Genomic DNA, 27673 nt, shown 5'->3' with positions numbered 1-27673 from the left:
AAACTTTCAAAAGTTTCACGACTACAATATAAAAATTAATATTCGATTAATCAAATCTATCGGAATGTCGATAGGGGATTTGAATTCTAGTTAGCGATCATAATTGTTTATTTAAAATCGCCGAATTATTTGAATTCAGGCCAGACGGTTTGATTATTAATTGACGAGAGAAAATTTAATGACACGAGTGGATAAATTTTTTAAAAAGGCTCACGTTGATATTTTATCACTCGCTTTGATACATTTTTTAAGCTTTTGTTTATTGAAATTTATTCAACAGCGATTGAATTTTTTTTTTTTTTTTTTTTTTTAATAAATAGAAATAATCACGTAATCTAGCGTTAATTTTAATGGCCTATAAAAATGACAACTCTTCTTTATGACTTCTGACCAATTTAATCACTTTGTAACGACGGTAATAGAATCTCGAAATAGCTTTACTTAATAGTGCTGGATATTATTAGTCATACAAGCAACATATAAAAGAACTGTTATGTAAAGAATTTTTCTTTACATATTTATGAATTATAAAAAATCGAGTATGATTCTATTTCATTTTTTTTTAAAGGATAATTCGAGTGTGATCATTAAGTGTCTCGTCCGATCTCTCTCTAAAATTTTACTGTACTTAGGCTATCTCGGATGCGTCAGGGAACAAATAGTCCTAAGTACACAAAATGTTTTTGGGAAAGTTTTTAGATTATCTTTAGATAAGTAAAATAAGAACTCCCAAAATAAATAATACAAAAAAAAAAAAAAAAATAAAAGTCTAGATAGTAAATAAGTTTAGGAAAAAATAGTTTAAATAATAATGATAACAAATACGTTAAATAATAATTAATAATAAATAATTTAGCTAAATAACTATTCGGATGTTAAAATGTTAAAATAATAGTAAATAACTAAAATGATGTTCAAACAAATAAGAAATACTTTAGTAATGACAAAACTTTAGATAAAAGGGGATTTATTTTAAACCAAAAGATTTTAGAGTAACTCAATCACCGAATTTGAGTGTTAAGACAAATGTCTAAAGAAATTTTAATAACGTTTTTTTATAATTTTTAGATAATAAAATTGAACATAAAATGAGAAATGAACTTTACGAATATGAAACAGATAAAAAAAAATATAGAACTTAAAAGTTAAACAATTTAAAATGAACAATTATTAAACCACGAAATTCTAAAATAATACAACTTATAAATTAATAAAATAGAAATATTTCTACAAATAATAATAAATTTAGAAAACAAAAGAGATGCTAGATTCAAGTACATGCACATTTATTCATACGATTTTTAATACATAAATTCTTGTTAAACAGTACGAATGTATGTATTTGTCTATGCGTAAATGCGCTTACGTATACACAAACAATAGATGATTAATAGAACATAAGAGTAAGTGAGAAAACTATATTGCGCTCTGACCCAAGTAGAGGGGACTCATACGATATTTTTGAACAACTTAAGAGAGAGGGTGAGGGCCCAAGAAAATAGACAAATAATTGGACATTTGGTTCCCCCAATGAGTGGAAATTAGTAACGCCCTAAAATTCGACACCTTATAATTTTCTCAAGGAAATCTCTCTCGTTGTCCTGACATCCTAGTGTTAACATCGTAAAGTATAATTGTGAAGTGAATCAAATTAAAAGAATAAGTCAAATCAACAAGATTCATAAATTTTTATCAGGTACATTTTAAATAACTAATATTTGTGAATTTAAAAATATTGTAAAATCGTTATATGAAAGAGAAGGATTAACTTTGAATCACTGTGTAATAATTGTAATTATTGTAATTTAACTAATGATATTAATTTTTGATTTAAACAATATATGTATTAAAATTATTCCACGTACAATTTATTCAACAAACATATTATTCTCAATAAATATGAAACTCGGAGTTCCCAGTCTATTAGCCTGATACGCTAGGACTAAATACTAAAATAAAACAATTAATTACCTGTAAATTAACATAAATTTTTACATAACAGAACATTGCAGGAATAAAATTTTAATCCTATATACACAAATGTAAAGTTGGTTTAAGCTGGAAGAAAATTTTTTTAATTTAAAATCTTTGTTAAATTTATTTGTTTAGTAACAGTCGCACTGTTGCTTATCATTAGTATCAGTGAGTGCTGTTCAACTATCGAAAAATGCTCAAAAGAAGGCGGAGCGGTATGTATCATTTCAAATTGCTATTAAATCAATTTTACGAATTTATTATTGATAATTATGATTAATTTTGTTAATTTTTTCGGAATAGAATTAAAAGAAAAAATTGGTTTTTTTTCAGCGCAGATCTATCACAAACAGTATCGATTCCCCTGGTGGTTGTGAATAAATAGCAATTTGTGATCCAGATCTTTTATTTGGAATTCTCATAAAAATTTTAAATAATAAAATTTGTCTTTAATAAATAAATTTTTAATGTATTTTTGAAATTTTTTTTTTTTTTTACGATAAACAAATGGAAATTTTTAGTGTTAAAAATAATTAACGAAAAAAATTAAAAAAAAAAAAAACCTTTTTTTTAAAAAAAAAAAAATGCCACAACATGGCACTTGATTTTTTTTTTAACTGGCTAGTGTTTTTGTAGCGTTACACCAGCAATTTATCCGTTCGGTCGATAAACTTTGTGTGTAACGATATTTCACTAACGAGGGAAAAAACACCGAGGGTATTAATCTTATTATTCGTTTTCTGTTATTCATTTTCCGATAGATTTAATTGCGTAGAATTATCATTCTCCATTTCGCAATGACTATCGCGTGACCCTCACAATTCGTAACGCTCGGTATAGTACCTGTTGATCGTACAAATAACAGCTACGCGGATAAATATATGTAGATACAAAGCAAAGCATAAATATATATATATATATATATATATATATATATATATATATATATATATATATATATCTATAACTAAACTACAACCACATAGAACGTTATTTAAGCGAGAATGGGAGAAGGAAAAATGAGAGTAATAAAAAACGGGAAACAGAAGTAGAACAAATAAATGAAAATTATTAAAAAATCGTGTACCGAGTATTTTATCCTCGAGTTTGTATAATTTAAATTAAAATTTTAATTGTGTTTTTTGAGTTATTTTTTAGGTTAAACGAACGAGCGAAAATAATAATCACGATAGACGAATTTTTTGTTAAAGATCTCGACACTAATGAGCAGTCGGGAAAAAATTTCATTTTAATTATTTAACTGATTCGAGTTGAATAAAATGAACAGATTCTTTTTTTTGTTTTGAAGGAAATTGAAGAGTAGAATGAGATTTTTGAAAATACGTAATTGATGATGGAAATAAAAACAAGTTTTTAATTTAAATGAAATTTGTTATTTAAATTATTTCATTTAGTTTTTATCAGAAGCTTACTCGAGATATTTTAATTAATTTCTTTTTTTTTTTTTTTTTCAGCTTAAAAGTTCCCGCCGGAGTAGGTGATTATTTTACATCTCTAATACTTGGGACGTGTATAAATATTATGGTGAACTAAACAACTATTTTTTAAATTTGAATTTAAAGTTAATGATTTGAAAATAGTTTTTAGATTAAAATAAAAAAAATTAATTCGTAAAATTTTGAAAACCTTCTGAAAATTTGTAAATTCAATTTACGTAGCCTAATAATTATAAGAGGAAACTCTTTTTTATTTTCAAAACAAAAGTGAAATTTTTTCACACAATTTTTTTCTTGAATCAAAAATTTTTATTCACTCAGCGTATGATTAATTTAAAAAAAAAAAAAAAAGGAGAAATACGGAGAATTATTTAGACAGAAATAAACGTAATATGATCATAGACATAGATATCGATGTGCAGTACGTACAAAGAGGGAGAGAAGAAAGAGATAGATAACTGGATGTAATACCACACAATACAATGTACGTGCTAGGGAACCACAAACTCTGAAACGCTTGAGCGACATTTAATTATTCTATATGCATTGAAACCCCGCCCTGTCCGCGTTCATTTTCTGATCTGTCTACCGACGTTACTAAATGAAAGGGTACATGTACATGCAAATAGAGAATCGGTGTACGCCGAGGGAATGAAAAACCGTCTCCCGACGGCCTGAAAAATAAAAGATCTTCCGGTACAGGGAATCAAAGTCGGAAAAAAACGCATAAACTTTGACAGAATAATTCCCAAAGTTATTTTTATTATATTCTGTCAACTGACATTCAAGCAATGACTCTTTTATTGGCTTCGCCCTCTAGCGACCGCGTCTGTCCCCACTGGACGCCTCGAGATGTCGGAAAAATTGATTTTTTAGACAATTAATATCGAGATTGAAAAAAAAAACAATTAAATTTATTGGCCTGATTTTCTTCTTAGTTATTATTAATGATGTCACTGCGAGGCAATTTAACACCAAGTCTGTTTTATCATTATCCGGTCAATAGAGGGTTTATGAACCCCATAAAAGTTTTAGTTCTAATGCTCCAGTAATATTATGATGCATGAGAATGTTTCACTATTCTGGCAGCTCGGGTGTGTCCAAGGCGATTATCCGGAATGATTGATCACTGTTCATATATACAGAAGATTGTGATATGGGTGTTATCATAATGCTCGACGCTATAACAACTCCTACACTTTGTTCCGCGGTTATTCTCCTCTAGCCTCAACATAAATAATCTCATTCATTTATCGGCGTCGTAAAAGAAAATCACGAACCTGTTGCACGCAATTGCTACTGCTAGAGTTACATAAACTCATATTTATCTGAATATATACATGTGCATTTGTTAAAACTCAGCACACGAGAATTAATGGTCACGATTTTTATCACGGTAACTTGGTTCTAGCAATCAATGTCTGTCATACTCGGTCGAAACTCAATTTTTTTTGATCGAAGGAAAATCTATTTCCCGAGATTCATTAACAGACTATTTTTATTGGTAAATTATTCTAACTCTCGTGAGGGACATTCGTTATTCGTTATTGCGTTTTTTTTTTCTAACAAATCGAAATAATAAGGCATTTTTTTTTTTATGAATATTTTAGATTGCAATTTTGATAAACCGGGTAAATATTGAGTTATTTTGTTTTGGTCTGTTGTGAATTATTAACATGAATATGAAATAACTTGCCAAATATTTTATTGATGATTCAAAGATCGGTTTTTTCTTTGAATATTGTCTTTGATGAACCGTTAAGATTAATTATCAGAATAAATAATTATTTAGCTCACAAAAAAATGAATTTAAATTTTATAAAAGATCCTTGACATAAATAATAGACCACTTTTCATTCACACCGACTAATGATTAATAAAATAACTTGCCTAGAGGGACTGAGACTGTAATACTGACCAAAATTACCGTGTAATAGTTCGGTCGGTTAATTGAAACTTAAACCATCAAAGGACACTAAGATTAAGCCCATAAAGCTTCGGCAGTGTTTATTTATTTATTTAAATAGCTCTCCGTTCTACTTCGTCATAATCTCCTAAAAATTATGTCCCTTAATTACCTACTATTTAAAAATATTAAATGGAATCTTTAAAATGAAAATTAATTAAGAAGAAGACAGAAGATCTACCGACAAAGTAGAACAAAGAAAGTATCTCTTAATTAATAATGAATGAAGTTGAAACAATAATAGACTTACATCTGTGTCCTTTGTCCATGAGTAGTGGATCCCTTCTGAGAACAATCCTGCGCTTTGTATTCATCCTGGGAGCTGCAAGAAAATTTAGAGGGTAATTTAGCGTCTTTAATAGACGATTACATTGAGATTGAAATAGCTAACATTTCCGTATCTTTAATTCCTCCTTTATTTTTACTGTTACTCTCTTGACTTTGGTTCTTATTTGTGAGTTAGCTCCATTCTTACTTCTTACGTCTTCCTATCACCTCGTGATCCCTGAGAACTCCTCTGGTCTTATACGTTATAACCTCATACACACCCTCTTTTAACGTCTATCTCTGCACCGGTGCTTTTGTTCCCCTTTAATGTTCCCCGACGTCCTGTACGAATGTACGGGATTAAATTCAAAGCGGTTCTAATTCCCTCGGCTGAAATATTCCGCTCGAGAATTACCGGAGTTAAGATACGACAATCTTAAGTTATAGAGGGATTCGAGTATTTTAAACAAATCGCTCTACGCTTGTCGCTATTCGCCCTTTTGTATAAAACTTCCAGGTTGAGGTTCAGATAATCCATTTAAATTATTTAAAGTATCGATACGACTTTTGAATGAATAAATTTACACTTCATCAAGTAGAAATAGTTATATATATATATATATATATATATATATATATATATATATATATATATATAGTATAACTAGGACATTTTTTACATATTTTAGCTCTTATAAAAGTATTGGGAATGAATTTAGGCACTGAGGTATTATGAATACATTTTTTTCTTCGTTTTATTGCATTGAACTTAAAATTTTATTTTAATTTTTTACTATTATTATTTTTCCATTTTAAGTTTTTTTGAAAAATAAAAAAAATTATTTTATTTTATTTTTATTCAACCTTGAGATATATCTATCGAGCATTGTCGATTTTATCTTATTTCTTATTCATGTTCTTTGATTATTTCAAGATACATATATCTTATCTGCATCTTTCTTCACTTTTTGCTTAAAAAGTACTTCGACCGAGCGATTTACTCTACCTAGGTACTAAACCTTTACAATTACTGGAAAAATTGCATAATTTTTTTTAAGTCAAAAATACATTTTTTTTTTTGGTAAAACTTCTAGTTAAATTCACGTATTTTATTTTATTTTGAAGCTGAGGATATTTAAGAATTTTTTATAAATTATTATTATTATTATTTTGAATAAATAAGAATTTTAAATAAATTATTTGAGATAAAAAGTTGAAGCTAAATAAATTTAACTTAAAATATTCAAAGCTATAAGTTTGAATTTGATAAACTTTAAGAAAAAACTTAAGGGTAGAAAGATAAAACAAAATTTACTACCCTTAACCTTCAGATTCTTCAAAAGTTACCTAGTAGATTATTTATCGACTAAAGTTTAGTTCAAAGTTTACAATATTAAGTCATTAGACCTCAATCGAAGTCTATCGAGTTCCTTTAAGTTTAATACAAGTCCCTTGAACTATTTTCAATATTACTTTATTATTATATTCCTAACAAAGTACTTACAAAATTTAACATAATTCAAAAAATTACTAACCAAAAATTTTTCTACCCTGTCTTTAAATCTATTAATGAAATGCTTCATATTCAACAAATTCATTATAATTTAGTTATTTAATTTCAAAATTATTAAAAAAAAAAAATTCGCAAAATTGATTTTGAAATTTTATAGACTTTAAACTAAAGGCAGAAAAGTAAAAAAAAATTGCAGCCCTAAATCTCAAGTTATCAAGAACCCGTGGAGTGTGTTACATAAAATAATGTAAATTTATTTATATTGATTATTTAGGTTCTCGTGTCAGTATGATGTGCTCGATTCCCAGGTCCCAGGTCTCAGGTCGGTCATATAAAATTAAACTTTTTACGACATCACCTCGGTGTGTTTTATAGAATCATAAAAAATTCCAGATAAAACGTCGGTAATTTAGTAAATTTTTTAAAGGCACTCATAGAATATTTTCCCAGTTTAAATAAAAAATTATAAAAAATATCGATTGGTCATTAAATTAATGCCCTTGAATTATGAGAGTATTAATTAAACATTAAATCAAACATGAAGAATTACCAAGGGCGCCAAAGATCATTAATTGAATAAATGTTTAGCACTGGAGTTTTAATTAAGCGAATAAACGTGAGTGATAAATGTCATTAGCAAGGTCGCCGATTGCGTAATAGTTCTTCAACTCTCTCTTGTGAACAATTACAAATTATTATAACAATCCTTCTCGTTTTAAATTAACAAATAATAAGTATAATATAACATACAACGTGTCCCTTTCTCGCTCTGGCTGTTTAGCCCGTTGTCCTTTGTTTATCTCACAGAACAAGAGAAACATTTCTCTCTAGTTGGAGCAAGAACCACCCGACAATGCCAAGTAAACGTACTGCCTTTGTTTGGCTCTTAAATTAATTAGTATTTCCTGTACTTCATTATAACTCGCAACACTAATGGAGTTCGCTGGTAAACTCCCTCTCGAGCGGCAATTTTTTGGCAGCCTCCATTATCGGAATTGTAGTATGATAATTATTATAATTTTAATTCAAGTCATAATTCTCTTACCGAGATCACTGTCGACGTCGTGGATCACGATTTTTATGCCTTCTCCGTCCGCTAAGCTTCCTTGTCGCGGTAGTTCTCGGTCATCTTGCGCGGCGACTCGAGCTACTGATGATGGGGTCCCTTTCACTGAACCCGGGACTGATGGAAGTGATCTTATCATGTTTATGTCAGGCCTGTAAAATTAAATACGGTTTTTAATTTTAATAAAAGCCGTGTTCAAATTTTTTAATACTAATTCTATTGCAGAATGGTAAATTTGGTTTTACTCTAGGGTCTTTTAGGTTTAATAGTCAAAAATTTAATTTTTGTAACAGTATGTAATTTAAAATATTGTTTTCTGACTCGACTGAGACTTTTTGATTTATAATCATCAAAAAATTAATTTTTGGAACAGAAATTTTAATTGAAAATCGAATATAATTTTTTTGTGGTTCAATTTCAACTTATTTTGTTATTTAAATAATTTTTTACAACCCCAATTGAGTATTTGATCGATAATTGAAAAAATTAAATTTTTGGAACAATAATTTTAATAAAAAATAATTTCTATAATAATCAAAAATAAAATTTTTGGAAATGCTTCAGTATTATTCGTCAATAAAAAGACAAATTAACTCTTTCTCTTTGTATACTTTCTACAACATAGAAACTCATTCTTCCTTTAACAAATGTACATCGGAATTATAAATCCTCTTAATTAAAAATTATAACAATGTAAGAAAAAAATCCATGACAATTGCTCAGTTAATTAGTTGATGAGTTTCAGAGAGTTAACAAAAGAAAGGTTAGTTTGCTTGAAACAGTTAACCTTTTTCCGCTTATTCTTCCCAAGTTCCTTCCCTTTTCCCCTCTTTTGTACTTCATACTACAGATGTAATTGAACTTTTTTCTACGTCGGGTCTTTGATGTGTTCCTTCTACAGAAGGAAAGTCCTCTTGAGGAAAGTAAGAAGGGAAATTATGTTTAAACATTTATCTCAATGCCAGTTTACGGAACTTGAGTTTGCGTTCATGGAACTAAGTTTTTGGTAACAAATTTTGTAGATTTACACATACATGCATCGATGTATAAATGTACTTATAGTGATCTAGTTAGCACGTCTTATACTCAGAAACTTCGATATTGCCGTTAGCGCTCATCAACTTAACAAAAGTCTCTCAAGTTATTAATGTAAACTTGCGGTGTATATTTATGCTATCATGTAACCATACTTACATATAAGTATTCGAAAAATTGATTTAATTAGTTAAAAAATTTTAATGAAAATAACAATATTATTATTGACCCAAAAAATTATTTTGATTCAAAAAAATTTTTTTTGAGACTTCTTTTTTTAGTAAAGAGAAATTTTACATCTGAAGATCAAGAAAAAGTCATAAAAAAGTGAATTTGATTCGAGAAAAAATTTTTTTTTTGTACAAAATTAATTTTTTTAGAAATTTAAAATTTACAAATTAAAAATTTTTTTTAAAATAATTTCATTAGACACCTAAACAATCTGAATCCATGAAAACGCAGAAGAAAATAGAAGCATTGAAATATTTAACAAAGGAAAATTAATTAGTTGAATACGGTTATGAATACGTGAATAGCAGAGATCGTGGTAAAATGATTATAGGGCAGATAAATAATTGCTGTCTAGTGTGTGCTGTGGACGGATAATTATTTAATTTATTAAGTATGATATGCTGGTAACTGAATAGTAAATATTTTCCAACATTCTATAACTCACTCCGACTCAGATTCCGTATGGATTATGGTATATCGTATATCCTACATGGTTCCAACAGATTTCAATGAAATAAATCTAGCCCACGCAATCATCGAGTGTATTGTATGGGCATGACGTACTGACGTAGAGTATGCAGTTTTATGGAGGCATTGAATCCATCTCTGGCTGGAGTTTTATATCATTTTCGCGTATTATGAATAGTAATGCGGGTATTTGGGTTTTTAAATTGAAATCACCGACCGAATATTTTTGTTATTTTTTTAAATGCGGAACAAAAAAAAAATAATGTATGTAAAATTTATTTTTAATCCGCATTTATTTATTGTGTGGGATTTTGTGGAGATGAATTGATGGAAATTGTGAAAAATATCGGAATTTTTTTTTTTTACATTGATGAATTTGTTTTTGTTTTATTTATTATTCATTATAGTAAAAATAATAATAATATTAATAACAATTCTTTTAATGAAATTCTACTAACATGAAGTAAAACTTAGTTTTATTTTTATTTCTCTCAAATCAACAATTTTTTTTTTTTTTTTTTTTTTTTAAATGAATAAAAAAGTCCTCGATGATGACGAACATATCATAGGGGCTTTTTGCGGGTTTTATTTAAATTTAGACGGCAACGATAGACGTAAAATGTTATCACTGATAATGACACACAAAGGGCGCGGTTGACAATCATAATAGCTCGGAGCTAGAATATTAGTATGGAGGTTAATGTTTTAGTTTAGTTGTGTGATGCTACTTATGAGTATATACATACATATAAGCTCCACGTGTTTTTAATTGGTTTATGGCCACACCCGTGAGCGTGGCTGGCGGTTACCAACTTTATCCATAATCCCACGTAACTTTCCCTACACTCGCTCCGATGCGTTTATTTTATGTACTCTGTTAAATATTTATTTTTTACTATTTTTGGATCTCTTTTTTATTGCGACCGTAAATATCACTATCGAACTCACGAGCTTTATTAAAATACTTAAATTTACGTGATTTAAGGGAATATCGGTATTATTAATTAATTTAATTTTAACGAGGTAATTTGAAATTTAATTTATTACGCAAATTAATTATGCAAATTTTTATAATTTTATAAATTGAAATTTTTGTGCTGAAAAAAAATGAAAAATTTTTATTCAAGAGGATAATTGAAAGCGATTAACTATAAAATTGAAGCATTGAAGCTCGAGCAGTGGAGTATAATTCAAAATGTTGGAAAAAAGTGTCGGGAATAATTATTATCAGTAAATACAGAAGAACCTACTATGCTCTACTATGATTATACTTCTCTGTGAAACTGTAAAGTAAGTCTCATGAGCCCTTGTCCTAGTCTACGGCCAACGGCAAACAAACTTTCTCTGTGTACTATGCACCCTCTTCATTTTATTATATTCACGGTGTGCATTCTATAATTTTATCTTTTTTAATTTTTTACTCAGAGGGAAAGTCATTTTAATATCTTAGTTTTTGAATTAATCAGACTAAATTTACTCTAGATTATTTTATGAATTACTAAGTACTTTTGGGCTTTAGAAAAGTTCATGTATTTTTTATTAAATTATAAAGTACATGTTGCAATTACTGAGGATTTTTTTTTTTACAATTCTTGACCTAAGATTAAAAGTAATTTTTAGTCAAGTAATTAAAAAAAATATTACTATAATAGTCGACTATAAAAATTTGACAGAAAAAGTAAAAAAAATAAATTTCTACAAAATTCTAAAGAATAATTAAATTAAATTAAAAATTTTGACTTCTTTATGGAATTCTAAAATTAAAATTCTGGATTATAATATAAATTTCAATAAATAATAACATCTTAAATTCAATTGTCTCCGAATTTTTCCATAGAATCGAACCCCACGTTCTTGAAAAAAATAAAATCTACGTGCAAAGAGAGCGAATCCAACCTTGAATCCACTCCGTCGCGTAACGATCGTGAAAATTGCCCTTTTCCACACATGTCGCATAAAATACTATTATTTAAATTTATCAAAAAACCATTACAATTTAAACGTACTGTTATGTATCGATTTCCGGAAAAACTAATGCACTAAATCTTAATACTTTACTCCCTTATAAATTCAAAGTTTATTCAAAAAAATCAAATTTTATTTTATCCCCTTATAAATAAATTTTTATCTGGTCCATAAATTTTTGAACAAAAACGACGATCTGTCGGGTGATAAAGAAACCAAGTTCTAATCACAATAAACAATTTTATCATCGGAATCGGCGATTTAATCAGGCTTAATGCCTATAAGAATTCAGGTCACGTCCAGGGGTAATTTTGATCCCGGCATTAAAGTTGTCTGAAGGAAAAGAAAGAGCAAAATTTATAAAAAATAAGATATCGAAAAGGACGATCGTGGAGTGGAGATTGTATTGTTAAGAAAATCGGTGATTTAAATGGTAATCCACGCTGGGGATGCCGCCGATATTTATAACCTTAAAAGCTTTTTCCTCTCTATTTTTTCAGCTCTTTTGAGGGTCGCATAGTGGATATTAAGTATTAGTATTTTCCGGGGATATAAATATATTCACAGTGCTCTACTCCCCCCTCCAGTTCAATAGAATGTCAGGACACATGTGTTTAAAAACACAGGTTTAAAAAAATTATTCGTTATTAATCAATTAAATTATTTAAATAATTATGTTAAATAAATTTTAATAATCAAATTTGTCTTAAAATTATCTTACCAATAATTAAAAAAATTATTTGAAATTTTTGATTGATAAATATTTGATCAAATTGATAATACAAAAACTAATCTGTAACATTAATCAAAATTATAAATCGCTACAGTTTGAGTTTATAAAAAAATATGGACATCCCGAACGCAACGTTCGATCTAAGATAAAAAAGTAATCTTTCATTCCTTTCTTTCACAAGTGATTACAGTCAAAGTGTACTCAGGCATGACGACGAGCATGGAGCCTCTGGCTAGAATTTTCCATGTAAATTACCGCCAACAGAAATAAAATTAACTGACAATCAACATTGCAATTATTCAACTTTCTAATTTGAATTTTCTCTGGAAAATATTGTAAAATAAAAATTGAAGCATTAAAAAAATATATCTAACAGCAAATTATGATGATAATTTATCGACTGTGATTCGAAAAACGAGCAGGTCTCGAGTAGATGGATGAAGAATGAAGAGCTGGAGGAAATGAAATGTAGTGGGTCGATAAAAGAGGTGAAAGGTCGCATTGAAGATGAACTAGCCCGAGTGGCATAGAGCAGCGGGCAATAGAGTTGACGACAACGCATACTAGATGAGTTTTTCATTGAATTTCAAATGTCGATGTAATTAAACGGTCCTCTATAAGGCTCGGGACTAAGGCTCGCTCTTACGCTGCTTCGATTGATAGCGCTTCCGCAATAAAAAATAAAAAATAAAAAATAAAAAAACACTACAACAAAACACATTAGATCGAAAACAAAAAGCACAATAAGCTACTTCATACAAAAGTTCAACTTTATCCGTTGTCTGTTGTCTACTCTCACCACATGCGCCATTTTTCATTCCGTTGGTATGCCATTCGAAAAAACAAAAGACAATCACATATCATCCCAGTACAAAAGTACCCTTATACCGTTTTTTACTGTTTTTCTTTTTGTTTTTGCGAAAAATGCGGAATTAAAAAAGGAACAGAAGATCTCAACTGAGCATTTGCGGGAACCAATGTTTCTTCGCGCGTAATCTACCCTCTTATCCAGCCCGGCATCCGTGCCTGGAAGGGAATGTTTGAATAAGAATGGAAATCGCGATCATATGAATCGTTTATTTAAGAAAGCTTACTATATTTTTTTTTTTTCATTCTTTTATGCATTAATATATGAATTTTTGTCATTTTTCGGCAGTACTAGATTCAAATAGTTCACGTGTTAAAAATTTTAAACATAGTTTCGAATTTAAAGTTAAACACAAAAATTTGTAATAATAAAAATGGTGAGAACAAATGGAAAAGTCCATTCAGCTTTCAGAGTAAATAAATTATAGAAGACCGTTTCAAAAAAAAAAAAAAAAAAAAAAAAAAAAGTGAAAAAATCTGTGAATTATTGAAGAAAAAATGTCTGAGTGCAAATTTCAAAAGTGACAAATCATTCAATCCGTCGCTTAATGAATCAATTCAAATCGGAAATTTAAGAAGAACGAAACTACTCATTCAGACCGGCGTTGCTGTTTAATAAACGAGACAGGAGATTTTTTAATTATTGAATTGGAACTAAAAAAAATTTTTTTTAAATTGCACTTACAGTTTTTCAAGTTTTTTAAAAATGAAAATTTTTTTGTAATAATTTTTTCAATTGAAAAAATTCTAAAAATAAAATCAGAGGTTATTCCTTCATTCTTCTTGATGTATTTTTTCATAAAAAAATAAAGTAAATAAAATATAGAAACTTACAGCATAGAAGCTCTTCGTCTCATAGGTCTCGGCTGTTCATCTGGCTGCAGGACTTGGGAATCTGATGCATTAGTGTTGTCCAAATTTATTATCTTCTCTTCGTCATTATTCATTTCATACGGCATTGGTTTTACGACGCGGAATGACTGTCTTCTCCCCAGTGGTCGTTCTTCGGGCTCTCGAGCGCCTGAATAAAAAAAAGGACAACAATATAAAAGCATTTATTCGCAACAATATTTGATATTTTTTAATCTTTCTTTTTGGTCAGTAATTTCTTTGATTAATTTAATTCTGTGATTTATTAATTTTTTTTTCTATTAAATATTTTAGTATGAAACTTTTAAAAGAAAAAGATTAAATATGATTGTGGAAAAAATAAAATAAATGATTGTTCATTCAAGTTATTGAATAAAAGTTCAAACAAAAATTCATATGAAACTTCTTGAGACTAAAAGCAACTGTAAATTTGGATTCCATTCTAGCCCGGCGTTATTCTAAAAACCCGAGGGATTTTAGAATGGAGCAACGAGGACATTGAAGATATTCCAAGGTTATCGGATAAAACCGAAGAATAGTATAGAATCCCGAAGACGCATACCGAAGTACTGACTAGCTAAACGACTCAGCAAGAACCGATCGATGGCTAGATAAAATTGCTTTTCCCCAATGACTGAACCTCATTTCAGCATCCACTTGCACTTTTTTGTGATTGAACCGACATATGTACAGTATACTTAAATTCATAAGTACACACTAAAAAAAAATTAATTCAATCAAGAAAAATATCATTAATTCAAAAAAAAAAAATTCTCTTTTTTTAAATCTTGAACTAAAAAATTTTTCTTGCTCTAAGTAAATTATACTTGATCAAAGAATTTGATTCAAGTATACTGATTTCAAAACAGTAAATTGTGTCGGCAGTGTAAATAATGTTGATTCAAAATTTACTCGCATCCAAATAATAAGCCTAATCCTAAAAAAACAACTAATGAATTACAAATACAGAACAGTATATAATAGTATCGTACCTTGTACAGAAATAGAGGCTCGTTGCTGAGCAGCGGCGATTGCCATGGCGTTGAGGCCTCCGCTTCCGGGTGTCGCGTACACATCGTAAGCCGATGCTCTACGTGGCAACTGGACCGGAAGACCCAGCCCGGGTTCATTATGGCCCATTTGACCACCCCCTCCGCCGCCGCCTCCTCCTCCTCCTCCTCCTCCAGCGCTGCCCAGGATTCCGCCTGATTTAATTTCATCGTCGTACGAGTGCTGTCTTGTTACCCGGGATTTTCGTCTAACTGTACCGCCACTTCTGCGGACTGCGCGTCTTCGTCTTTCATCTTCATCCTCCCCGATGTCTCCCTCTTGTTCTGTCAAATTTAATTTGAGGTCGGTTAATTCATGACCAAATTAATAAAATCGATAATAATAATAATAATTATTATTATTATTATTATTATTATTATTATGAAAATTATTTAAATTTCTATCCATATAAAAGAAATATAAAATTTTTTAGATGAAAATAAAATTACCAATAGAAGGAGTTTTAACAGTTCTCGATGGACTAGTAGGTCGTCCACGATCATTGGAATGCCTCTCAGGTGACCCACTGCGGGATTTACTTCTCCATTCGAGCTCACGCTCCCATCTGAGCTCCTCGCGGCGTTCTCCTGCAACCTTTCGAAACTACAAAATTACGGGGTGATTAGGGCACAAACAAGGACACACCACGACAGTTAGGGATTATACAGTAGGCAGAGGCACATTTCTGCACAAGAATTTCTATTATGCATTATGTCAGTGTATTTGCTGTTGTATTGCCTAGGAAATATTTGTTGTCAGTTTTCAGTTGCTAGCATACGTCACTGTATGCTATATGATATGCTCTCAATATGTTAGATGGCATATACATTACATATATGTGTGAGGGCGCGAGTGTATGCTCAGCAGTAACAATTCAGCCAGTCAAGTTTAATTGTAGACATGTAGACATCTAGACATCCAGATATATTACGGAGAGCTTATTAACTTATACGGGATGAGTTGAAGCTATCAAGCCGTGCATCATTGCATCTCAAATGCAATTTATGTAAATATGTACTTTTAATTTATTTTGATTTATTAAGTTTACTTTAAGGCTCATTTACAATTGATTCAGATAATTTAGATTTACTAGAAGGAGAAAATTCAGTTACAAAATTAATTATTTTATAAGTACTTCTATTCAACCGGATAAATAGAGAAATTAAACATTTTTAATACTAAGTTGTAACTATTACCATAAAAATTATAAATATTACCATCCTTTATTTTCAAAGCTTCTATTAAATAATTCCTAACTCCAATTTCCAAATTATAAAACTAATTATTTCTTGAAAATTTTAGATTATCTAAAGTTTAGAATTTAGCATCGCAAACATAATTAAATTCTCTCCGAGTAGTTAATATTAAATTACCTATAGAGCAAATAAAAGAAAATAAATGAAAAGAAATTTTGTTAATAGACAAATAAAATTATTTTTGAAATTCCTCACAATTACGTTGAATATTGTGAGAATATTTATGAAAATAATTGTCGTGTTTTTGACGAGAAACAGACGACAATACCAGAGAAGTGAGTTTGAGAAATAATATAATTTTAAAATTAGTGATCCGAATGCTAAACTTGTGCATAATTAGCGCGGGGATGGTCGAGGGATGTAAATGAGAAGAGTTGAGAGTAGAGAGTAGAGCGATCGAGTAGCGAGGGGTGAAAAATAGACTAGTGAGTGCTAGAGAATAGCGGAGAAACAGTTGGAAATGACATTTCCATGATGATGACGCAATCAACAGCAGCCGCGTGCAATTCAATTTAAAGTAGGATTTCGCAGTGTGTGCTTAGTACTGTAAATTTCTTGGAATTGTGCAGACTATCGTATTTCAGACCGAGTACCGATTTCCGAACTGGGTTTTCGTGTCAGTGTACACCAATATTGGACAGCTGCGCTTACTCTGCGGACGATCGAGAACATCACCAGCTCACACAGTCGACAGTTGGTTACTGCTCTTGTTATTTCATTTTATTTTATTTTTTGCCATGTTTACAGAAGATATATATTATATCTATATAAATATATATAAAGAAAGAAAAATAGATAGAGATAAGAGTTTTAATATTTTTGGAGATATCGGTATCTTTAAGTCAGGATCATCCAATCGATTATTATTATAGATTTTATTTTTAATATAGGGTTTAAATATAGACAATAAATATATAAATAAATAAAATAATAATTCTAAAAACTATTCTCTTAATTGAGTAGGTAATAAATATTGATATAAATTTGAAGATACAAGACAAAAATGTCATCATAATAAAAAATTTTATTAAATCTAAAATTAAATATATATAATGACAAAATTTGTCTAATTTAATGTCCATAAAAAAATTTCTCTAATTAAATATTTATTAATAATTTTTTATTGCGAGTAAAAGTTTTCATTAGACTATTTCAAAGCTCACGAGGTTGATTACTTTAATCTACTCATTTATATTGTCAGAAGTTAATTTTTTTTTAACTGTTGAAGTAACAATGTCGAAAATATTTTTCTTCATTATTTTAGTGCTTTTGGTAGACAAAATTAGTACTTGTGGATCAAGATGCAAAAATGATGGCGAAAAAGCATGGATAAATTTTAAATAATTATTTTATTTATAAATTTTAAATAATTATTTATAAAAAATTTTGATTGCAGTGCCAAAATGATGAAGATTGCTGTATTTATTTTATGACTTATCAACTCGCTACTTGTAAAAGTGATCCTTTGTTTCCTTCAACAAAAAGATGCGTGTTTATGAGTGCTGAATCGTATGCAGTGACCAAAATGTTAAGAGATTGAAAATTAAAAGACTGAGATATGTAAATAGATTTAATTGTAGTGATTTAAATAAAATTGTATTACTTTTTTTATAAACTACTTAATTTTTTTTTTGCAACTAAGAATTATTTCTAAAAAGGCTTTTTAGTTTATGAAAATGAATTGTCGTAATTATTTTTTTTAACGAGTGAAGTTCATTTAATTGAAAATTAAAAGTTAATTAAAGCATCGAAAAAATATGCAATGCTATCTGTTTAAAAAAGCAATTAAAAATAAATAAAATTGTGATGGTTTTCGGATATATCTTATTACTAAGGAGTCATTAGTAATTTTTATAATTAACCAATAATAATTTCATACTCGATAACAATCAATCTCGTCCCAAATTTCTCAATCGTTCATCAATTACGTTACTATAAATATCTTTAAATTACGCGGATAATTTTTTTAAATAGAAAGTTTTTGTGGTATAAAAATCAGACCCTGAAAAATTTTGACCAAATCAAGAGCTAATTTGTAATAATTTTGATTTTTATTTGTTTCATCGTTTGAAATTTTTAACAATTTTTAGTAAAAAACATGTCTAAAAAAATTTTATTCTTGTGTATAATTATATTACTGATTACTACAATTGAATCATGTATGACCAATTGCAAGTCTCAATATGAAGAAGTATAGTTATAAGTATTATAATTTTTTTTTTTTTAATTATTGCAATATTAAAAATTTTGAATAAAAAAATTTTTTTCTCCATAATTGTTATCAAAAAACTGAACAAATTATTCCAGTGCACCACTGCTCTTGATTGTTGTGCTCATTGGAAACCAAGTTGGTCAGTATGGGAAGCAGATTCACTCGATTCAGTTAAAAAATGCGACTATCGTTTTTTCAAACTATTCAAATGATATCTAATGAATTAAAAATTATTATATAAATAAATTTTTATATAAAAGAGTATTTTATTCCATTTCATTTCATGAAACGTTAAGATATTATTTTCGATACTGCAAGGCATGGGTTTCTTGTTCAAACAAGGGTTTCTTGACTCAATAATTTATTTAAATAAACTATTTCATTTTTAATTTTTTAATTTGGAGACTTCATTAGTGAATTTAGAGCGAAATTAAAAATTAAAAGGCTATGTAGTCAATTAAGTAATTAAAAATATGTATACTATTATTAGTCTTTGGATAAGACTTTTATAACTTACCGAAAATATTTTTATACTTGGTAAGAAACCCATAATGTCCCAAATTTCTCAATCGTTCATTAATCACGTTGCTATAAATATTTTTAATTTACTTTGATTATTGTCTGGCTAAAAAATTTTTGTGAAATAAAAATCAAACACTGAGAAACTTAGACTGATTCAAGAATCACTTTTTCATAGTTTGAAATTTTTTGGGAAAGAACTAACATGTCAAAGAAAATTTTTTTATTGTGTATAATTGGATTATTGATTAAGGCAATTGTGTCATGTGGAACAAATTGTAAATTTGACAATGGAGTAAGTATTATTTTGTACTTTATACTTCAAAAATTATTTTGAAATAATTAATGAATAAAATAAATTCAAAAAAACTGTTTCAGTGCCTCAGTGTTGATGAGTGTTGCAATTATTGGAAACCATATTTGGGACGCTAAATACAAATTTTACCAGCTTGATAAAAATATTTATCGATTAATTTAAAATCAATAAAATTATTTAAAAGCAATTTTTTTATTTTATTTTTCGAAGCCTTAACTCTTCAAGAGATTATAAAATTTTTTTTAAATATTTCAGTATGTAGACAGAAAATTGAAAATAGCTTTTTTTTGTCGAGAGTAGAGCACTACCTCAACGCTTCGCTTATGAGGAGTGCAAAATGAACATGAGACACAGGGGTGTTGGAAGAATTCTTAAGCTGGAAGTTTAATAAAATTAACAGGCAACACTGAAAGCTTAGACCGGTTTGTCACACAGAAAAGCTCGGTTGATAACTCTCATCTTACAAACTAAACAACTAAACACGGTTTCGTCTCTGGAGTGAGTCTAAAGGCTGAAGCAGAGAAATCAGGAGAAGGGGAAGAGAAAGCTGACAATTTATCCGAGCAAACAGTAGTTGTACTCTGAGAAATTAACAGCAATTAAATGCTTTCATTAATTGAAAGTTGTTTATAAAAGAGATTCGAGATTTGTGCTGAGGCTTTTTGACAATAATAAATGCGACTGTAGATACAAACATCTCTAGGATTATTAAAATTCTAGGTCGGCTATGTGATGCGTTGAATATATATATATATGTATATCTATGATAAGAGCTTCGAGATGAAAGATAGACGGACGCATAATGTATATTAAAGCGGTTTTACCTTTTCGAGCTCTTTGAGGCTCGCGGGCGACACATCTGAGTGTCTTCTCAGCTCCGGGCTCCGCGGTGGCGCCAAACCGCTACCAAGAGTGGCAGCTGGACCGCCGCTTTGACAACTTAGCCTTGCATCGCTGTGTCGTCTTTGTAATGCTTCGAGTACTGGCACTTCAAGTAATGAGTCTGTTGATTCTTGGGTTACAATTGGTTGCCCACGTGACGCTATTCTACGCCGACAAACGCTACACCGCCACGTTGACTGAAAAGGATTTAGGGGTTTGTTAATTAGTACTTCAATGGTCCAGTTTCTGGCTTAATTTCGTGGTAATTAGCAACACTATGTCACGACTAAAAATTATAAATTAATAATAGAATTTTAGCTTGATAATTTTTTAATTAAAATAAAAATAATTTAAGTACTTTTTTAGTAAATTTTGATAATAATTTTACTATTCTAGAATTAATTACTAAAAATTTAATGGACAAATTATTTTGTTAATGATATAGGAAATAATTATTAATAATAATCCAATTTAAAAAACAATTTTAAAGTTTTATAAAAAAAAAAAATCTCATAATAGTAATTAATGTACGTAGGAAAAATAAAATCAATTTTTTAGTAAACTATGAATCTTGATAAAAAATAATAATCTCAATCTCAAAGAAAAAAATTAAAAACTAAACTCACATTTAATAATTACTACTATCTCGCATTTACATCCTCATTCGCGGTAATTCCGATTTTCTCTTCCTCCAATTTTACTCCCAAGAGAGATGTTAATAGATAATTTCCTCCGGTAAAAAATAAAAAGAAAGAACAAAAAAAAAGCTGTGTAAACAAATTCTTATGACCCAGATCCCAGATTATTTTTAACGTCCTTTTACTTTTACTTTAGAATTTAGAATTTTATAAACTTTTTTTCCGGGTTAATGAATGAATAATTAACATCTAAATACATATTCATTAATATTTATTGCATACTTTGTTTCTAAGGAATCAACTCGCCGGTGAGCTTTAAAATTACCATATTTCAACTAAAATACGTCAATTTTAATTTTTATTAAACTTTTTTCCGACGGTTAATTAATTATTGACATGAAGTAGAAATAATAATTAAAAAGTTGAATGAAAAAGCAAATATACTTACTGGATCATCTAAGTCTTTTGTTTCTGAATAAGAGGCGCAATCATCGCAAACCTTGAAGTGACATTCATAACAGGTACGTGAGAAATCATCGGGTTTGAAGGCCTTGAGGCAAACTCTGCAAGATCCAGCTCTGCTTGCTGGTCGTCCTGGTTCTGGTTTCCTATTTAAATTATAATAAAAAAAAATTATTTAATTAAGTAATCAATCAACAACCAAATAAATATATCAAATAAATTTTTTTTAAATAAATATTCTGTCTAAATGTTCAAAAATATGAAAAAATTATTTTTTTAATAATATAGATAATTAATTAAATAGAAATTGGATTTTTATTATTTTTAATATTTACCATCAATAATACGCTAAATATGAGCTAAAAATTTTTAAGTGTAACAAATGAAAAGCTTGATGTTAGAAATAAAAGTCTGTTTTTCATATATGGAATATTTCTCCGCGCAAATGGACATTGGATGTTATAAAAATCGGGTCAAAGCGTCAGATGTGTGAGATTTCTCATCCCGGTAAACAATGGATGCAGCAAAAAGAGAAAGGGATCTGATCAAATATAAATACACACGTCCCATATATGTACAGAGGGTGAAAAAAAAATTTTTAAATAAATAAAAAATATAAATGAAAAAAAATCAACTGGAAGCATTTCCGGTTCACGAGTATTACGAACACTAGGAGATAACGAAGTCTCGTTAAATAAAATGCCTGATCAAAATGATCCAATGACAAGGTTTTATTTTACGTTTTATTCCTCTTATTTTTTTTATTTATTTTTTTTTTTATTGCCTTGTTATTTTGCTTTTTTTTTAATGACTAGACCTTTAATATAAATTTAATGAATAATTTAATATCAATTATAATTATGAATCTTAATATTGTAGATTTATTTGAGTATTCAGTTAAAGTACTCACGGTTTTATTGGCTCGATAATTGGTGCTTCTTCTTTTGGCACTAGATCTTCCACGGGTGTAATTTTAGCCGGTGTACCTTTTGCCACTGAAAAAAGTAAATAGAAACATTTGGGTTGTTTATTCAGCTAATATTTGAGTTTGGATGGTTAATAATAAATTTCAAAAGTTAATTAAGAGTCAAGTGGAAATATTTTTTTTTTTGACGAACTGGGAAATATAAATACAAAAGGTAAATAAACAATGAAAAAACAATTTTTTAATTTTTAAATTTAAGTTTTAAAATTGTATTTGATCATTTTTTATAGGAAAAAAATCATAGAATTTATTTTCGAAGGAAAATGCGAGTAAAAATAAATAAAAACTAGCAACCTTGCAGTCACTATGTAATTGCCGTGACCTAAAAATAAATAAAATTTTGCCGTGAACTATAAATAAATAAAATTTTGCTTTATTGAATAATTACTTTTGTTAAATTGCACTATACTTTTTTGGATATTAACGTTTTTAAAGATATAAGTTGAAAATAAATTTGCTGATGTAAGCTAAATAAAATCAGCAATTAAAATAAGTTTAGTTATTTTTATAGGAACTATTATTTAGTTATTTGAACAAAAAAAAAAAAAAAAAAAAAACCAAGACACGTACTAATCTAAGATCGCAAAAACAACTAAGCGAGAATTTATCGTTTTCTCTATCTCGTTTCGTGACTTAAAGAATCCAACAAGCGAAACAAAAAGTTAAATAAAATAAAACATATATTTTTATAGACCGAGGGATTGCGAACACTTTAATCGTGGAAACAAGAAACAAAAAATCCAATAACGTTTTTTCGAACAGACCAATAAAAGTTTTAATTAAAAATTTATTTCTCCCGCCAGTATAAGGATATATACTAAGATTTCTAGATTTATTATTATATATATATTTTGGAATTATTACGAGAGTTTGTCAAGTGATCTGGAAAATTGCCGTAATTTATATTACCATCGACGTCGACGTTTTTTATCCCTCTATTTTCTCAACTTTTTTAAAGTAGAACAAAAAGCTGCAGTCGTAGTGTAGTAGATACTTTAAGCGACGGAAAATAAGGGTAAAAGGATGAATAAGATAAGTAGACTAACATTGCAATTTTTCGAAAAAAAAAAAAAGAAACTTCAATTCTATACTCGGAATTAATTTAGTAGCTTTTTTTGTCAATTTTGTTGGGGGAATTTTTTATTAAAACACTTGACTCATCAATTTTTTTATTTAAATTTTATTTTTAGGTATAAATTTTAATGCTATGGATTTTTTAAAAAGGCAACACTTTTCATAAGCAACCCTAAAAAGCTATACTATAATTAAATTAAATCTATTCAAATTTTCATTTCACCTCTCCCTTTAAATACACACCTTGAGCGCGTGGGGAAGATTTATACAATGAGTAAACGACGCTGAAATAATGAATACTAGTCACGCATTGTGACATACATACATGCAAGCATCATATGTACCAAACCGTTTATTACACCGCTTCTAAACTCATCTCCGCTCTTGCATTTGCATACAAAGCAAATATTCAACTTGAATTAAGGGGAAAGCGTCGCTCAAAGTTATCGAGTTAAATTTTTATGATATCTTTATTTTAAAAAAAAATTTCTCTTAGATTTTTTTTAAAGAAAAATTTTTTTTTTTTAATTTAAAATCATTTTTTGATGCAAAAAAATTTTTTTATTAATCAAATAAATATTTTTTGTCAATTTAAAAAAATAAAAATTTATTACAATTATATCAACCCTTGTTCAAATTTTCCTTTCACCTGCTTTTAATCCTGACCCCATTTCCCCTACACTTGACTCGTGTATTGCGGAAAATCCTTCCTGATCCTCTTGTCCACTTGAACAAATTCAACCCCCCTGAATACACTTGTCAACACTTTGAAATGTTAATGCATTTCAATTATTACATTCGTTAATAATCTCGTTAATTTATAATATAATTATTGTGCCGTAAAAAAATTAACTATTTAAAAAAACAATAAAATAAAATAATAGCTGGACAACTCGGGATTTTAATTAAAAAATCCGAAAAACCGTGGGGTTAATTATAATTACAATGTTTGTATTTAGTTTGTTAATTAGGCCTATTAAAATTTATTTGATTTTTTAATAATTTTAAATAGTTTTTAATTAAAATGATTTATATTTTTTTTTAGATAAGAAATTATAAGCTCAAGAATAAAAAATAAAAAAAATAATTGGAGTATTTTTTATTATTATTATTGCTGTGATTTTTTATTTTGTAAGTAAAAATTACGAAATAAAAACTGTAGGTAAATTTTTGACTATGACAATTTATTTTTGAAGTAAAAATTGCATTATTACCTTGCACAGTCATAAAAAAAGAACAGAAAAATAATTCTTTTAAAATTTAATAACAAAGTAAAAAATAAAATGTTACGAAGTAAGATATCAACTACTTTACTTTTGTGTCAGTTATCGAAATGATCGCAAAAACTTAATTATTTTTTGATGAACTGAATGATTTTTATTTGTAAAATTTTAATTGCTTTATTTTTTTGGTAATTCAACGAAGCTACTCTTGCAGTTATTATTACATGTTTTTTTTTTTTTTGACCAATCGAATTCCTAACTCCCCTCTTGCGCCTAGCGAAGTTTGGTATATAAACGCCGGATTTTAAAGCCATAGTACAGTGTTAAAGTTTATATTTCTTAGCAATAATCATCAAGAATGAAGAATTTAATAATTATCTGCATCTTGGCTGCCATTTTCGGTCAAATAAGATCCGCGGCAATAACAAATCATTCATGCTCTAGCATTCAAGTGGCCACTGTGGTTGTCAATGTCTCTGCGGTAAGTCTATTATGTTTTTTGCACGCCTCGTAACGAAAAGTTTTATCCTGTTTGAAAATAATTTTATTTTTTGACATTCATCCGAACATTGCAATAAAGCAATTAATCATTGACATCTACAACAAAGCTTCTATATTTCCCTAATAAAAAAAAATTATTTTAGATTTCTGGGAATTATTTCGGATGTGTAGACAGTCCCAATAAACCGCCCGCATCAAAACAGTGTATTAGTCTAAATTTGGAGCCTATTAGTTCCAACAGTTGGAATTCACGTTTGTTTTCAATTTCAAACGAGTAATTATATATTTTACATACTATTACTATGTTCTATTTTTATATGATAATATTAATTTGTGTCTTTGAATATGTAGAACTGGCAAAAGAGAATCGTTTGCTTATGAAGCGACTATTAAGAACCAGGAGATTGAATTAAAGGACAATTCGTTGAACAGCACTATGCCACGAGTAACTTTTACCTTGCTGGACACCAATAATGACTACCTTATTTATTTGGGATGCAATGATGAGATAAAGTGAGTTCAATTTAAGAGATAAATAAAATTCAAAATTTACGTTGCGGTTTTTTAAAAATAAATTTCGTTTTTTTAGAAATGGATGGATTTCATATCTTGCAAAAACTCAGGACCTTTGCTCAACGTACAGATACAAACTAGAGGAAGCTATCGATAAATACGGTCTTAAGGCAATACCTTTGGTCCCAGTTAATCACGATAATTGCGGCTCGTACGAAGTTTAAATTGAGTCATTCAATTGTACAACACAAAACAATTATTTTAAATTCTTAAAATAAATAAAATATAATTGCAATGAAATTGTGTGTTTTTTTTTTTTTTTTTTTTTTTTTTTTAATTGATCAAACTATTCAAGCAATTTCAATCACATAATTCATTTTTGACCAATCAAATTCACGATTCTTCTGTAAATTGTCGAAAAAATTCAGCTAAAGTATTTTTCTTTCAGAATTTTTCAATTTTACGTCTGATAAGTTCTTAAAGGGGAATTTTATTTTTTTATGCTGAAAAAACTTCTTTAAATACTGCATAAAAATTTCCAAAAAATTTTTTCCTAACATAATTAGATTTCCAGCTCAAAAGTTTGTATAAAAAAAATTTCACGAGAAAAATGACAGTATAATTAACAGTTGGCAAGTTTTTTGACGGTAATTATTTCAGCGATGAAACTGAAATCACGGTACGGGTTTAAAAATAAATAATAATAAATAAAAGAAGCTGACGGTGACCGAGTGTTGAAATTCATGAATATTCATCGCGCCACGAAAAATGAGTCTGCGATAATGGGAGTAAGATAAACAAAAAAAGGGGCAAGTGTAATTAAATGAAGCATCCGGTCGGTGAATAAGTAATTTATGGATAATTAATGTCTAGAAAACGGGTGATGAGCGACGAGTGGTTGCTATTAATTATTTAATTTTATTAATTATTGAAGCGCGGTTTTATGACTAAGGGTTTTGGGTAATAATTATTGTGTTTGACGTGATTATTTTGATGTACGTGTAACCGCATTTCGGTGGACGGTTTTACGGAACGAACGTTTATTTGATTATATTGATATTGTTTATTATGCTTTGATATTATATTTTTTACGATAAGAATTTTAAACGGCTTATTTGTTGATAGTGATGATTAGAGAGTCATTTTTTTTATCTTAATATTTTTTATGATTAATTTTAATTGTTTCTTTTAATTGCTGGAAAATTTTTGATTTAGGTGTCATGAAAAATCGAAATTTAAAGGTGAGAAAATTTTTAAAAAGTGACATTTTATTGGCTAAGGTTCTGGTGGATGATAAGGCTGAAGAATATTAAAAAAAAAAAGATTAAATTTTCTATTTAATATTAACCAAAAAAAATTAAATAATTAATATATTATTATCAAAGTTATAATAAAAATTTTTCAAGTTGTAATATTGAATATTTAAAAAGAAGTAAAAAGTCAAAAGTATCTTTTCTAGTGCAGAGAAAAGATAGACAGTATCGTTAAATATAAAGGCAATTGATAAAAGACGACACTCGATTCGAAAATGAAACCTGTCTGGGTGGAAACTTGTAACCATAACTCTATCAACGTTCGACTTTTTCTATCCGTCTTGTTCGGTTTTTCCTTCACCCCGAATTGAACTGCT

At 28.6% G+C, this 27673-nt stretch overlaps 2 protein-coding genes and 1 long non-coding RNA gene across 5 annotated transcripts in view; 2 read left to right on the top strand and 1 right to left on the bottom strand.

The window, feature by feature from the left end:
- The window catches only part of Fife (regulating synaptic membrane exocytosis protein fife), a 96249-nt gene that overhangs the window by 33915 nt on the left and 34661 nt on the right, over positions 1-27673 (bottom strand). For 2 of the 3 annotated variants that reach the window (XM_074256213.1, XM_074256214.1), the window contains 8 exons: positions 22658-22742; positions 21734-21893; positions 20590-20844; positions 15912-16065; positions 15405-15746; positions 14377-14563; positions 8223-8395; positions 5648-5719 (listed from right to left, as the gene is read on the bottom strand). In XM_074256213.1, the coding sequence (XP_074112314.1) occupies positions 5648-5719; positions 8223-8395; positions 14377-14563; positions 15405-15746; positions 15912-16065; positions 20590-20844; positions 21734-21893; positions 22658-22742 (1428 nt within the window). The remainder of the gene's footprint in view (positions 1-5647; positions 5720-8222; positions 8396-14376; positions 14564-15404; positions 15747-15911; positions 16066-20589; positions 20845-21733; positions 21894-22657; positions 22743-27673) is intronic. The other variant, XM_074256215.1, reaches the window with a different exon arrangement.
- Positions 1407-2388, top strand: LOC141536016 (uncharacterized). Its single transcript, XR_012480667.1, has 3 exons — positions 1407-1696; positions 2110-2189; positions 2313-2388. It is a non-coding gene; the product is annotated as an uncharacterized LOC141536016 (long non-coding RNA).
- On the top strand, positions 25388-26267 carry LOC141536015 (uncharacterized). Its single transcript, XM_074256217.1, has 4 exons — positions 25388-25510; positions 25674-25804; positions 25882-26043; positions 26120-26267. The coding sequence occupies exons 1-4, from the start codon at positions 25388-25390 to the stop codon at positions 26265-26267; spliced, it is 564 nt and encodes a 187-aa protein (XP_074112318.1).

Source organism: Cotesia typhae, unplaced genomic scaffold (assembly GCF_013202065.1).
Source record: "Cotesia typhae breed Kobodo isofemale line unplaced genomic scaffold, CoteBio_Ctyphae scaffold_152, whole genome shotgun sequence".
NCBI classification, from domain to species: domain Eukaryota; kingdom Metazoa; phylum Arthropoda; class Insecta; order Hymenoptera; family Braconidae; genus Cotesia; species Cotesia typhae.
The sequence above is the reverse complement of the archived record's forward strand: the minus strand, read 5'-3'. Positions and strand labels throughout refer to the sequence as shown.

Excerpts from the sequence above, each read along its gene's own strand:
- LOC141536015 (XM_074256217.1), top strand. The coding sequence starts at position 25,388 with ATGAAGAATTTAATAATTATCTGCATCTTGGCTGCCATTTTCGGTCAA. Across the intron at positions 25,511-25,673 it reads TGGTTGTCAATGTCTCTGCG|ATTTCTGGGAATTATTTCGG; the intron begins GTAAGTCTATTA and ends AAATTATTTTAG. Across the intron at positions 26,044-26,119 it reads GGATGCAATGATGAGATAAA|AAATGGATGGATTTCATATC; the intron begins GTGAGTTCAATT and ends TCGTTTTTTTAG.